General features: G+C 35.8%; 3 protein-coding genes across 3 annotated transcripts; 2 read left to right on the top strand and 1 right to left on the bottom strand.

The window, feature by feature from the left end:
- The first annotated feature begins 2,066 nt into the window (after nucleotides 1-2,066).
- LOC111010558 (indole-3-acetate O-methyltransferase 1) lies at nucleotides 2,067-6,152 on the top strand. Its single transcript, XM_022284018.2, has 4 exons — nucleotides 2,067-2,293; nucleotides 2,841-3,263; nucleotides 3,905-4,180; nucleotides 5,390-6,152. The coding sequence occupies exons 1-4, from the start codon at nucleotides 2,183-2,185 to the stop codon at nucleotides 5,741-5,743; spliced, it is 1,164 nt and encodes a 387-aa protein (XP_022139710.1). The 5' UTR covers nucleotides 2,067-2,182; the 3' UTR covers nucleotides 5,744-6,152.
- Nucleotides 6,153-6,984: 832 nt separating this feature from the next.
- LOC111010600 (uncharacterized) lies at nucleotides 6,985-9,113 on the top strand. The gene is made up of 3 exons (XM_022284083.2): nucleotides 6,985-7,408; nucleotides 7,674-7,832; nucleotides 8,745-9,113. The coding sequence occupies exons 1-3, from the start codon at nucleotides 7,130-7,132 to the stop codon at nucleotides 8,856-8,858; spliced, it is 552 nt and encodes a 183-aa protein (XP_022139775.1). The 5' UTR covers nucleotides 6,985-7,129; the 3' UTR covers nucleotides 8,859-9,113.
- Nucleotides 9,114-10,293: 1,180 nt separating this feature from the next.
- On the bottom strand, nucleotides 10,294-13,008 carry LOC111010351 (grpE protein homolog 2, mitochondrial). The gene is made up of 5 exons (XM_022283722.2): nucleotides 12,850-13,008; nucleotides 11,460-11,939; nucleotides 11,170-11,337; nucleotides 10,932-11,060; nucleotides 10,294-10,664 (listed from the first exon to the last, which is right to left on the bottom strand). Exons 1-5 carry the CDS (start codon nucleotides 12,955-12,957, stop codon nucleotides 10,575-10,577), a joined length of 975 nt encoding a protein of 324 aa, XP_022139414.1. The 5' UTR covers nucleotides 12,958-13,008; the 3' UTR covers nucleotides 10,294-10,574.
- Between the last annotated feature and the right edge of the window lie 334 nt (nucleotides 13,009-13,342).

Below are 13,342 nucleotides of genomic sequence, written 5' to 3'. Positions count from 1 at the left end.
TCAATCATTTGTACACCAATTATTATAGAATTGCTGTTGATTGTCAGGCTAACACTTTAAATTTGTTAATTAATCCCTCTCTTTAGGTACATAATTACACCAGAACCCTCTCAATGAGCTAACACAATGATTTTTGTTAAAATTACTATTTGTAATTAATGACTGTTCTTGAGTATGGCTTCAACAGGGATTTTAATCAGTGTGCAACTAATTAATTAGTTAATTAATTAAACTATCCAATCCACTTAACTTAAATCTTATTGGGAAAAATTAAACACACCCATTATCCCCAAAATATATTCTTTCATTTCCATTATTATCAACTTCATTACCTCAATACCATAATTTATGTTCATATTTTTGTAAAAGTTAACCCCAATCTATCAAAGTTTGGATTATTAATGTCATATTTACACCATTATACCCCTTTTATAATTGGTAACTTTTAAAATTACTTTATAAAGTGCCAACGTAACCCTCTTTTGTAAGCCATTTATATAATTAAAGTGTCTTTGCATAATTACAACAATATTTTAATATAATAATTATGTTTAATCACTGTACTTTAATCTTAGCCATCATATAAAATGATTTTGAATTAACTTTTGAGGTTGAAAATCCTTCCTATAATAGAGTTTATATACACACCTCAACTAATCTCATGAAACTCATAAAATTTTAATATATTAAGTAGATATGGATATGGCTGCCGCAAGATTGAATATTATGTTATTCCAAAGTCGCTTTATTTTTGTCTGAATGACTAGCTATTGCATAGATTCTTTCTCAATCAAATATTTAACCAGCTAATTAAGGAATTTTCTTTTTTCCTTTAAATGAGAAGACTTTGTATTAAGAAAAGTTTTTACAAAAACTATCATAGACGATTCATTGGTTCAAAGGGAATAGGATATTAAGAGGGAACAAGTTCAAATTTTGTGATGATATCGCACTGCTTCTATACAAGTTTTCTCTGGAATCAATCATATGAGATTTTTGAATTGTCCTCGACGCCCCATAGCATATTGATTTCTTTATCCAATAATTTATGCTTATGCTTCTCCCTCTCACAACTCAAAAAACATTTTGTGGTGTAATGTTTTGGGCTCTCTTATATGTAACATGTCTCGTTGGAGCAGAATAATCGACTTTTTTCAGATTCATACAGATCCTCTTCCAACCTTTGGGAAGATGTAAAAGTCTCTGCATCTCAGTGGACGTCAAAGTCTCCCCTCTTTTGTAATTATGATTTAACTACTATTTCTCTTAACTTGAGAGCTTTCTTCTAAAGCCTTTCTTTTTTATGTTACTCACATACTCTAATGCAATGGTTCTCATTTTTCAAAAAATTGAAGTACTAAATGAAATTGTAAGTTTATGGTAAAAAAAATTTCCATTATGGTCACTTACCTATAAATTAAAAAAAAAAATCCATCTCAACAAGGCTCAACAAATATCTTCGAGAATTGCCAACAACTCGACTAGTAAATGAGGGGCTTAATTTGGGATAGAGGCATGATCACTATTCATTCGAAACCCATGATTATCTCTCAATAAAGTCATGTAATTAATTATTAAACTCGTTCTTAATTAGTACTGTTTATCGACCCGAACATCATTTTTATTCGAAACACATGCTAGTACTCCCTAGTCCATTCATTTTGATTAACAACTAATTAAACCTACCCTATATATATACATAAATAATATTATGCTTAGAGAAACAGTTAAGTTGATGATTAGTTTCTGTTTATTTAGTTTGCATTAGCAGCCAAAACTAGGCTTAATCATATTAATTAAGAAGAGAAGATATACACAAATATCAAAATCCGGCGGAAATCTAGGACTTTTTTTCACTTATGCATGTGAGCCCCAATATTTATATAAATTTGTATTTCTGCTCCCAAAATGTAACCTTTTTTCTTTATTAATTAATAATATACATAAATGAAAAATAACCTTTAATTGTATTTTATTTTTATTAAAAAAAAGTCGACATATTAACGTCCAAATATTATGATTTCTAGCCCTTCTGTTCTTTATAAATATTCAACTCTCTTAGGCCAACCACTTTTCATCCCTTAACTCTCAGCTTCCCTCTCTCTGCAAAAAAAAAAAAGCTTTCTTGAAAAGCTCTCTTTTTCTCCTCTCCAAGCTTAGAGATAAAGCTCAACCCCTTCCCATGGCTCCCAAGGGAGACAACGTCGTCGTTCCGAACATGAAACTCGAGCGAATGCTCAGCATGAAAGGCGGCAAAGGCGAAGCAAGCTATGCCAACAACTCCCAAGCTCAGGTATCCAATTACGATTGTATTTTCACGAATCATATGTTTTTCAAAACATAATTTGGCAGCCACTCTTAATTCAACGCCAGACTTTCTGTGAATGATAAAAAATTATTCAAGTAGCCTAGTACAAACGTGGATAACAATTTTACACCGTTGGATGCAGAAGGTGAACCACCAACCACTCCCAAAGTTTTTGTTTTTCAATGAAAACGTAACCAAAATTGACAACTCTAAGACCACGTACTCATTATGTTTTCTATTTTCAAAAAATCATCCTATTTTTTCAACGATCGACCACTCCAAGTTCAAGTACTCATTTTGTCTGTGTTTCCTCAAATAGTCCAATTTTTTTTCAAAACAATCGAAAGAATTTTTTTTTTTTTTGCAAGTTTTCAATCTTCCTAATACACACGATAATCTGATTCATCTTTACACGTCATTAATCCAAAATTTGAAATAGAGCAAAATCCCGAGATATCGTAATTGGAATTATTATAGGAATATTTAACAGACGAAGTAGTAATCACAATAAAATTTTCGTTGAAAATCGCAGGCTCAACATGCGAGATCAATGCTTCATCTTCTGAAAGAAACGTTGGACGGAGTTCATCTGAACTCGCCGGAAGTGCCGTTCGTGGTGGTGGATCTGGGCTGCTCATGCGGCAGCAACACCATTTACATCGTCGACGTCATCATAAAGCACATAATAAAGCGCTACGAGGCCTTGGGCGCCGACTCGCCGGAGTTCACCGCCTTTTTCTCCGACCTCCCTGGAAATGACTTCAATACCCTTTTCCAGCTCCTCCCCCCCTTCGCCACCTACGGCGACGGCGGCAGCATGGAGGAGTGCCTCGCCGCCGACAACCACCGCTCCTACTTCGCCGCCGGCGTCCCCGGCTCCTTCTACCGCCGCCTCTTCCCGGCCAGCTCCATCGACGTCTTCCACTCCGCCTTCTCCTTGCATTGGCTCTCTCAGGTAATTTCCCATTCTTTTTTTTTAGTACCAAAATTTTGGAATTTTGTTTTATATATGCATGGCGATTGACATTTGAAAAAAAAATTACAATTTTTTTTGGGGTTTAATATTCCCGAGGAGTATTGAATAAAGCTTTTAATTATTAGAATCTTTAAAAGGTAATTGCATGAAACGGCAATTAAGATAATTTTTCTTTTGTTTCCTTGTTGACAACATTTTTCATTTTTTATTTTAAAAAATTATTTAATGGTTTTATTTTTTTATATAAAAATATATTTTAGTTCTCATCATCAATTTTCATCAATTATTTAACAAAAATTCAAATATACGAAGCCCTAATCTATTACATATAAAATTGCAGCAATAAGTTAAGATTTAAATATTTTTTTTCTAATTTTCTCGCGATCTAAATCTTCAAAATTAAGAGATGAGTTAAAGATATAAGATTTTGCCACCGATAAAAAAAATTTCTAGTTCTATACTTCAAATATTTGTCTTATATCTATTTATATTCAAGTGAAAAAAAAAATTCCCTATATTAAATTGTTGTTAAAGAACTTGTAAAAAGAAAAAAAATAGTTTGATTTTTGTTTGGATGTGTAATTTTGAGAGTTTGGTGTGGGGCCCACTGTGGAGGGCAGGTACCGGAGAGCGTGGTGGAGGGGAGATCGCCGGCGTACAACAAAGGGAGAGTGTTCATCCATGGCGCAGAGGAGGCGACGGCGGTGGCGTACCGGAAGCAGTTTCAGACGGACCTGGCCGGATTCCTCCGAGCCAGGGCTCAGGAGCTGAAGAGGGGTGGGTCCATGTTTCTTGTCTGCTTGGGACGAACCTCCGTGGATCCCACCGATCAAGGTGGGGCCGGCCTCCTCTTCGGGACCCACTTTCAGGATGCTTGGGATGATCTTGTCCAAGAGGTAACCGTAACACAAATAAATATCAATTTGACTTTTCCAATATTAACCCCCAACCCCACTCCTTTTTCTAATTTTTACTACTATATGTTTGGAGTTTTGTGTCAATTTCATATTTTGAAAAGTAGCAAAGTTTTTATCAATTGGGTTGAAACTGTCTACGATTCCACCGACCAAATAAAAAGCACCAACTCATTATCATGTAAATTTAGATAGTTTCAGAAATATGACTAAATTATACGAACAAATTAAGACTGAACTATCATAATTTATTAGAAAATCATTTTTCTTTTTTCATAACATATTCACTTGAAAATTTAAAAAAAAAAATTCTTTTTAAATCGACGGATAAAATTTAGGTGCTTACCCAATAAATAGGATCCTTCATATCTATAACCATTTTAAAGTTGATAGCTATTTATTTTTAGTGGTGATAAGTATGAGACATCTATTCACTAATAAATACTTGAGTATTATTCTTAAATCGATAAACATGGACTACTGACCTCAAGTGGAGTAGTATATGTTCATGTCGATAAATCGACGAAATATTTAGTCAGTTTCTCTCTTTTTTTTTTTTTTCTAGAAGTGTTGGGATATGAAATTTGGAGGTACAAATGTCAAATTTATGGGGCAGAAATGTCAAATTTAGAGGGTAAAATGACAAGTATTGTGAACGTGAGGCATATTTTGCGTGCAAGAAATGGAAAACCCTAGACATAATGATCATAGCGGTTGATTTATTTTTGTTTCATTCTGAAAATTTTCTTACGTTAGAGGGAAGAAAAAAAAAGTATCTGCATAATTCCCCACCACTTGTTCATGTCAAATCCATCCTTTGGTAGACCAAAAAGCAAAAGCATATAGAAGAAAGTTATGATTGCGTGTTGCCGGTCTCACACTAAAACCTTATGATGGATATCTACTGGCCATGATTAAATCCCATCATTTCTGGCCGTCGATGCCCCCCCTTGACAAGTCCATCCAGCCGTCCGCTTGTCGGCAGGACAATGATTGTGTTGCTTGGTGGACCCCACAATATTGTATTATATGTCCGTGGAATTGCATGCATTTCAATACCAACATCATCATTTTCATTTCTTTTTTATTTCTTTATTTTTTATTTATTTCATCACATTTCAACTAAAATAATGGATTGATTATATACCTAGGGAGTTAGCAGAAATTTAAATTTGTGCTGGGATAATGCAGGGATTAATAAGTAATGAAAAACGAGACAGTTTCAACATTCCAGTGTATGCAGCAAGTCTTCAGGACTTCAAGGAGGTAGTAGAAGCAGATGGCTCATTTTCCATAAACAAGCTAGAAGTTTTCAAAGGAGGTAGTCCACTAGTGGTGAACCAGCCCAACAATTCAACGGAAGTTGGCAAAGCTTTGGTCAACACTTGCCGAAGCGTCGTGGGCGTGCTCATCGATGCCCACATCGGCGATCGGCTCAGCGAGGAGCTCTTCTCTCGAGTCGAACGTCGAGCCACAAGCCACGCCAAAGACCTTCTTGAGAAGCTCCAATTCTTCCATATTGTGGCATCACTTTCCCTTGCATAAACAAGGCCAAAAACTTGCCCATTTCTACCCTCTTTTGGTGTTTGCTTCAGCCTTTTGTGGATGATACATAGAAAAGAAAAGGGAATCAAACAGGCAAAAGAGAGAGGTCAAAGGGGCAGCTTTGCCATTATTTTTCTGGTCTCTTTTGAAGGTTTTTTTTTTTGTTCATTATATGACTTTGTAGTGTGATGTTATGAGTCATTTACTGACTTTTGTAGTTATATGTGTTTACAGTTGATGGGCTTTGGTTGTTGCCCTCTAATTGGCTTTGGAAACCCCCAAAAGAAATAGTAGAGACTAGAGAGAAAAAAGCCAAGTGTAACCCCATATATATCATGTCTATAAATGTCAAAAGTCTCTTTGAATGCAATAGAGAAGACTTATAAAGTAAATTACTTTTCAAATGGTCCATCACATTTCTCCTTTTTTTTTCCTCCTTGTTATCCCTTTTTCTTTCTACTTTTTGTCCCCCTCTTGACTTTCTTGTCGGATATTGTGGGAATTGTTTTCTTTGGTTTGGGCTCAAAGCCAAGGCCCATATATGCGGGACAATGTCGGCCCTCGAACCATTCCCTGAATTGGAAATCTCCATGGAATGGCTCCTCATTTCATTACTGATCTTGCGGAAGCTATTCACGCACCGCTCCACATTACTCAGATTACTGAAGTAGTTAAATCAGACAATTGGATTAACCCCGTAGAGAATGCTCCATAATCTTCTCCTTCAGGAGAGTCCCAACTATCCTATAATATCATAGAAAGTATTAGACATTTGAGATCGATATAGACTATGAGTACTTACATGATGTATAGATACAATTAGTTTTTACTTAAATTTTTTTCTTTTTAAATTTAATAATTGCAGGAGTAGGGAATCAAACTATCGATCTTATGGATAATGGATAATATTAAGTGTCTTATATATATTCGCAAATTGACTTTTTTACATAGATTAAATTGAAGTTTGTTAAGATAATTGATAAGGTGTTTTCGAGACTATCTGGTATGATCTTCCACCTTTATTGATCTTTTTTATGCATTGTTACAACAATATTTGGGTTATTTATTAAGGTTTATCGTCATATAAATTTTTATTTTATAAGAGTTTACTGGCATAAAATTGAATGATGTTAAATCTTAAAATATTCTTCTTTTTTTTTTTAATAATTAAAAAAATAAAATTCTTAGAAAATTTTCAAAACCAAATGAAGCTCCATAGGAAATGAATGCTTCTTCGTACGGTCACTTTCAAAGGTAAAGCAACCCAAAGTACGACGTCGTTTTGCATGGCGGTTCTCGAGCTCGCTCAATCTCCGAGTTGAAAGCTTCTCAGACTCGGCGACTGTGGCTGAAGATCGCAGCCAAATTATCGGGGTTTGATCGCCGATGGAGGGAATCGGATCCAGATTGGGCCGCGCCTCCTCCCGCTACGGTCCGGCCGCCACCGTCTTCAACGGCCCCGTTCGGAAGTGGAAGAAGAAGTGGGTCTTAGCTTCTTCTTCTTCCTCCGGCCTCTCCTACCAGCCCTCCTCTCACTCCCAATCCAACGCCCACAAGCTTCTTCTCTGCCGCTGGACGCCGATTCCTCCGCCTCCTTCCACGGAAACCGATGGACCCACCGCGCCGCCCGACGAGCCGCCCAGACGCAAGTTCCGTTACACTCCTGTAAGTTTAGAACGGTACCCAAATCAATTTATGCTCTCTGTGATTGTTGCATGTGAATTGATTTTGACCTAGGGAGTGTTGCGGACTTAATTGGGGGGTTTTCAGATTTTTGGTAGTGGTTATACACCAGTGATTTTGATTTCTAGTTACTGATTTTAGCATGCGCTGCCTTCTGGGAACAATTGATTCATCTCCTATTCTGTTCTTCTAGATTGGGATTTAACTACGGGGCAGACAATTTGGTTGTTTCGGTTGTGTTGTGCAGATTGCTGTGCTGGAGGAACAGAAGAATGCAGAATTGAGAAGTGTTAAGGATGAAGTTAGAATGAAAGAAATCGACCAGGCGGCGGTGTTCACCGCAACTGTGAGCAATGAGACTCATGGAGAGCTGAATGTCAATGAGGTTTTCAAGGAAGAAACTCAGGTGTCAATGTCAACTTGGCTCTTGTTTATTGTTTTCTTGTGAAGTTTCTTTGCTTTTGTTCATGCTTTCTCTCCATGGTTACCTTCTTAGTATTTCTAATTGTGTTGATTTTTGGGCTGAATTAAATTTTACCGGATTCGAAAGAGCAATATACAGATATCTAGATCTTTTCATCATTTTACTTTTCCTTACATCATGTATGAGAAGATACATATAACAATAACATGGTATTAGGGTTCTTTCTAATGTCCATTTAGATAGTTTCTTTCTCAATGAAAGTTGGTTCATTGAGATAGTTACATCTTCATGTTGTTTATCAATAGTCAAACAAGAAAATGAAATCTTACCTCATTTTTAGTGGCTCAATCATGAGTACTCCTAAGCATGCTTGACTTGGAGCAATAGGTTAGGTGACATCTTGGGGGATTTTTCTAGGAAGCATGTGTGTGAGGATAAAGTGTGTTGAAAGGACCCATGTTGGCTTTTAGGGACCGTTTTCACTCTTGCAAGCAACTCAAGTAAAGCATCTGGTGCAGCTTGTAGGGAATGTAGAGGAATACTGGGGCACCATGTGTCAAATCTGGATTCAAAATCCTTGTCTGAATCCTGGGTTTGGGGTGTTACAAAAAATACTTGGAAAGATTACAGGAGAGACGAATTTCTCTGTATCTTGCTGGTTTCAGGGAATCCTGAGCATTGAGCACTTGGTTGAGTTGAAGCCCTGTTTTGACCAATACGACAGACTCTTGGGACAAGATGTTGATTTTTATTCATATACTCAGTGAACTGGGACATAGTTTAGCAGATTAACATCATTACACTTATGGAAAAGTTTTCTAGTTCAGTACAAAATGGTAGAATCATCTCATTCTCAAGAACTTGATGAACCCCGAAACCATATTTTCTTTGCAGGAAACGAGCAAGATTCTGAACAGCCCACGCAATGCAAACAAGAACCGTTTAGATTTGGCATTGTGCTTGAATGGTGGGAACCAGAACCAAGAATCTGCTGGTAAGAGCTCTTAACATCTCAAAGAATACCGAGCTTAAGTCGGTTCTACCGCATGGACAATCGTATAACATGAATTATAGTCTCTAATGTAATAGTGTGTCATCCAGTAGCAGCTTGGAAGAACAAGTGCCTGTTTGTATATGATGTAGGGTTAGTGGGGGATGGATCAGTATATATATAATGTAGCAGAACCTTGTGGGAATTTGCTTGTTGTGGAAGGTGTAATATTCTCCCTGAAAAATGTGCAATCAGAATGCTGTTGGAAGAAACTGCCCAGATTTTTTTTGGGGATTTTCTTTCTTTTAAGGGAAGTATGTTCATAAAAATGTTCATATAAATGTTAAAATTGAAGATGCTAGAGGCCTTTGTGGACGATAAAGAGAAGCTGTCCAGTCTCATAAAAAGCTCAGAAGAAATTTGAAAATTGAAACTTGTAGACATGTTTGATGTCGTTTCTGTCTCTATTTCTTGTTATTTGGTAACCGTTTCTTGTTGTTTTGTTGTTTCTTATTTTATTAAGAAAAATAGAAATATGTTTAGTAAATATGCTTGTTTCTGGTTCCCTTAAATTTTATGTTAAAAAGTAAATTTTTGTATGAAAATTAATTTTTAAATTAAATATTCAAATTTGTTATGTTATATTTGCTTTTTTGAATTTTATAATGCATTGTATAGGTAAAAATTTGATATAGTGTTTTTATTTAGGTTTTTTTTAATTTAATTTGTATTTTATAAAATGTGACTTTTGTTGGTCCACACCTTTAAATTATATTTAAGTTTGAGTTTGATTTGGATTATATTCTTTTTTAAAATTTTAAATTTCTTTCAAAATACTATGCTTCAATTTAGCCTGTGAACTATTAAAATGCTTTATACTTTTATTTTAGTTCAAGTATTTTTAAAATCTTTTTAGAAGTTGTCATTTGGTCCATATTTATAAACTTTTAACATAAATTTTACATATAACGAAAATCCTTTAATATAAAATCATGATTACATTTTAAAAAACATATTAATCATGTGTTGTAAATAAATAAATCAAAATGATCTCTTTTTAAAAGTACAGAATATTTTTAAAATTAAAGAGACAAAGATGAACACTTTTGAAATATAAAAACTAAAATGAACATTGAAATTGTTTCAGTATTTAAATCTGGATTTCAGAATGATTTAATGGATTGTTGACTTTGTAAAATGCAAGATTGACGTGGAATGAACCGCGGTCTAAATTGGCTGGTAGAAGTCAGTTCGGTTAGCTAGGTTGGTTTTTCGAAAATAAATGTTCACCTCTAGTACCCATTATTATTGAAAATGTGTCGTGTTAGGCTTCATTCTGTATAGGACTAGATGGTGTCGTGCTCGAGGTATTAATTGAATCACTTGTTTAACTCCAAGATTGTCAAGGTATGAAATTACAAAGTTTAGGGTTAAAATTGACTCACTCGAGGATAAAATAATTAACCTTGCTCTATAATCTGCCATAGGTATGTTTCCTTATTATTATCAAACACATGGGAATTGGAAAATTAATTTCTTCTAAACTGTTATTAAGTAACTCAATGCTATTCTTTTATTCTCATTCTACTGGAAAGAGAGAATCATTGCTTCGTACCTCATGCAACATTTCCTGTCATAGAAATGGAAAGTTTTGAATAATCCAATCACAACCATAGCCATTTTCTTCATCAACATTTGACAGCCTTCCATGGTAGCTTAGCTTCTATGTAGACTTACACGTTATCACTTGGATTACTTTCCGCTGCTCGAGTCACACCAACTTCGGCTGGCCGAAGAACTCGATCGTATAGCATATATCCAGACTGTCATGAAAACATGAAAATCAAATCATCTCCACATCTAAAGCGTCTATATCAAACCCAAACTTCTAAAATAATCAGTGATGATCTCATGTTCTTGAAAAAAGTTGAAATAAAATACTTGTTTTCTAAAAAAAATACAAAATTTGTTTATAGCTCAGTCTAAAGGACAATTTTACCTTAGCATATCAACTAAATATCTCCAACTACCAGTCTACCACCCTGTTTTTATGAGAATAAGCAGAGTTGCAAATTGAGCTAAGCTAATACCTTTAGGACAATAGCAACAGTGCCATCTGGCTTAGACCCATCTGAGATTTGGAATACCGCGTTATGCCTATGTGGATCGAATGGCTCGCTCGTAGGGTCGAATTTCTCTACCCCGGACTTCTTAAATACCTGTTGAACAAGTGTCTCTAAGCATCACGACTATAGATTTAACTTGAGATTTCCTCTCGACATGTTGAGTAGCTCATGCTAGAAAATGGCAAGCAACATATAAATTTACCTGCACGAGTTGTTTCTCAGTCATATCGACCCCTTCTAGAAGGGTTTTTAGAAGAGGTACGGCGCCACTCGAGTCCTCAGATTCCTTAATTTTTGAAAAGCTGTCTTTAACCACAGACGAGGCTCTTCCCAAGTTGTCAGCAACATCCAGCAAACTCTTTGCAAAATTCTGTAGAGCAAATTCAAAGACATGTAAGTTCATGTTAAACGGACCGGTATCAGGAGGAAGGACAGAGTTTGAGGAAGGAAATGGAAAATTTAGAGCGTTCTAGAAAGGCCAACTCATGAAACCTGAATTGCAAACTTCTTTGAGTTCTCTGCTTCACGTCTTGTCCTGTCCTTAACATTCTCCATTTCTGCATAAGAACGGAGGACTTTGTCTTGCATTTTCTTAATCTCTTTGTGCTTAGACTTCAAAAGTTCTTCCTTCCGCGCCAGTGATTTTACCAGATCATCCATGGAAGGTTGCTCACAACCCTCGGAATCCGAATCAGAAAAGGCAGTTCGTATAGTGCGTCTTCTCCATTGTCTTGATTTCGATTTGGTGGAATGGGAGTTCGATGTAGAATTCAATTCTCCTGCTTGGTCAGAAACTTCAGAATTCTCATCTTTTGTAGGATCTTTAGTTGTAGAATAATTCTTACTTTGTTTGGCACTCCCCTCTTTATTTTCAGAAGATTCATGGGAAGTAGTAGAAGATATTCCAAATTTTTGGAAGGGGAATGGATTGAAGACTATATGATGTAATAGAGACACCTGAACTGGAGCAAACTGGAAGATGAAGCATATTAATCAGTAACAGGAACAGAAATCGTGTATCCTACAACTGTCAACTGAGAAGTATGGAGATGGACACGACACATAGACTCAACACGATACGGATACAAATACAGACATATTATTTTCTATACGGAAACCGAAGAGAATGTTGATTAAATATACATGTTTTATAATATATTATTTTTACGCATGAAGGAAATTTAAAGTCTATAGCTTATGCATTATGCTTACGGTTTGGATGTATTTTCTTTATGCGCGAGCATTCAATACGTGCCAATAAGTCTTGGACTCATATTCAATTGGCTATTGTCTAAACAGGTTTATTGTGTTAACCAGTATCTAATACGTGTTAGAGGGCCGGAGTATTTGACACATGTCGTACACGGACACATTACTCAAACTGACGTGTCCGTGCTTCTTAAACTGCCCAGCTAGGTAAAAAGAGAAAGATCAAGCTTCAACTTCAAACCATAAAAATAAACTGCTAAGGGTGAAATTTGAATGAAAGTACCTAAGCAGGGTAATGCAGGCTAAAACATGATGAAAAATGCAAAAACATGTTAAACAGGCAGCACTAAATCAACAACATTCATGCTAAAATTCACAAGTTCATAATGTTCAACCACACCCAGATCGAATCACCTCTCAATTTTTCTATAATGAAAATTCTTGGTTCTTATTTTGAAACCGAACTGAACAGGAAGCAATGATCACCCAAAGAGTAATGGTAGCTCAAGACCAAAGATTTCGCAACCAAATGAAAGAAGAGGCTTCATAAGGGCATATGATAACGAAGAAAACCAAAAATCTGAATCAGAGAGCATTTTCAAATGAAATCGCTAAAACCCTAACAAAACCCCAGAGAAGAGAACCTTTGAAAACACGGCTTTAGAACCTCAACCTTGCCGGAAGTCTCATGAACGAGACCGCGAAACTGCTTGGAGAGAATCGGCGAGCTCCGGCGCAGGCTCCTGGTGGAAGCTCGAAACAGAACCCTCGAAACGGACATTGGGAAGAAGAGATTGAAATGGCGGACGCTGAGTTGGGAAAACGAAATCGATTGTTTCAAAGCTGCAGAAATTCCAAGCCCTTTCCAACTTTTTTGGAAAATTTTGGGGAAAACGGAGGCGGCTGCTCGGAGAAACAGGGATCTACAGTGGCTGTTGTTTTGAGCTATTTTTGTTTGAAGCGGTTCTCTGACCTTTTTGGTTTTTCTTGTTTTTAATTTTTATTTTTTGGTTTTCTATTTTTAAAATATAAAAATTATATATATTTGATAACCATTTTTTGTTTTTTGTTTTAAAAAAAAAAGAAAACCAAAACATGTTTCCTAACCATTTTTTGTTTTTTTTGTTTTTAAAAAGTTAGAAAATTGAAAATATATATTAGAGAGA

The sequence above is a fragment of the Momordica charantia genome (assembly GCF_013281855.1).
Source record: "Momordica charantia cultivar OHB3-1 chromosome 11 unlocalized genomic scaffold, Mcharantia_2.0 BLBB01000011.1, whole genome shotgun sequence".
Classification (NCBI taxonomy): Eukaryota; Viridiplantae; Streptophyta; class Magnoliopsida; order Cucurbitales; family Cucurbitaceae; genus Momordica; species Momordica charantia.
This window is presented reverse-complemented; position numbering and strand designations above follow the sequence as displayed.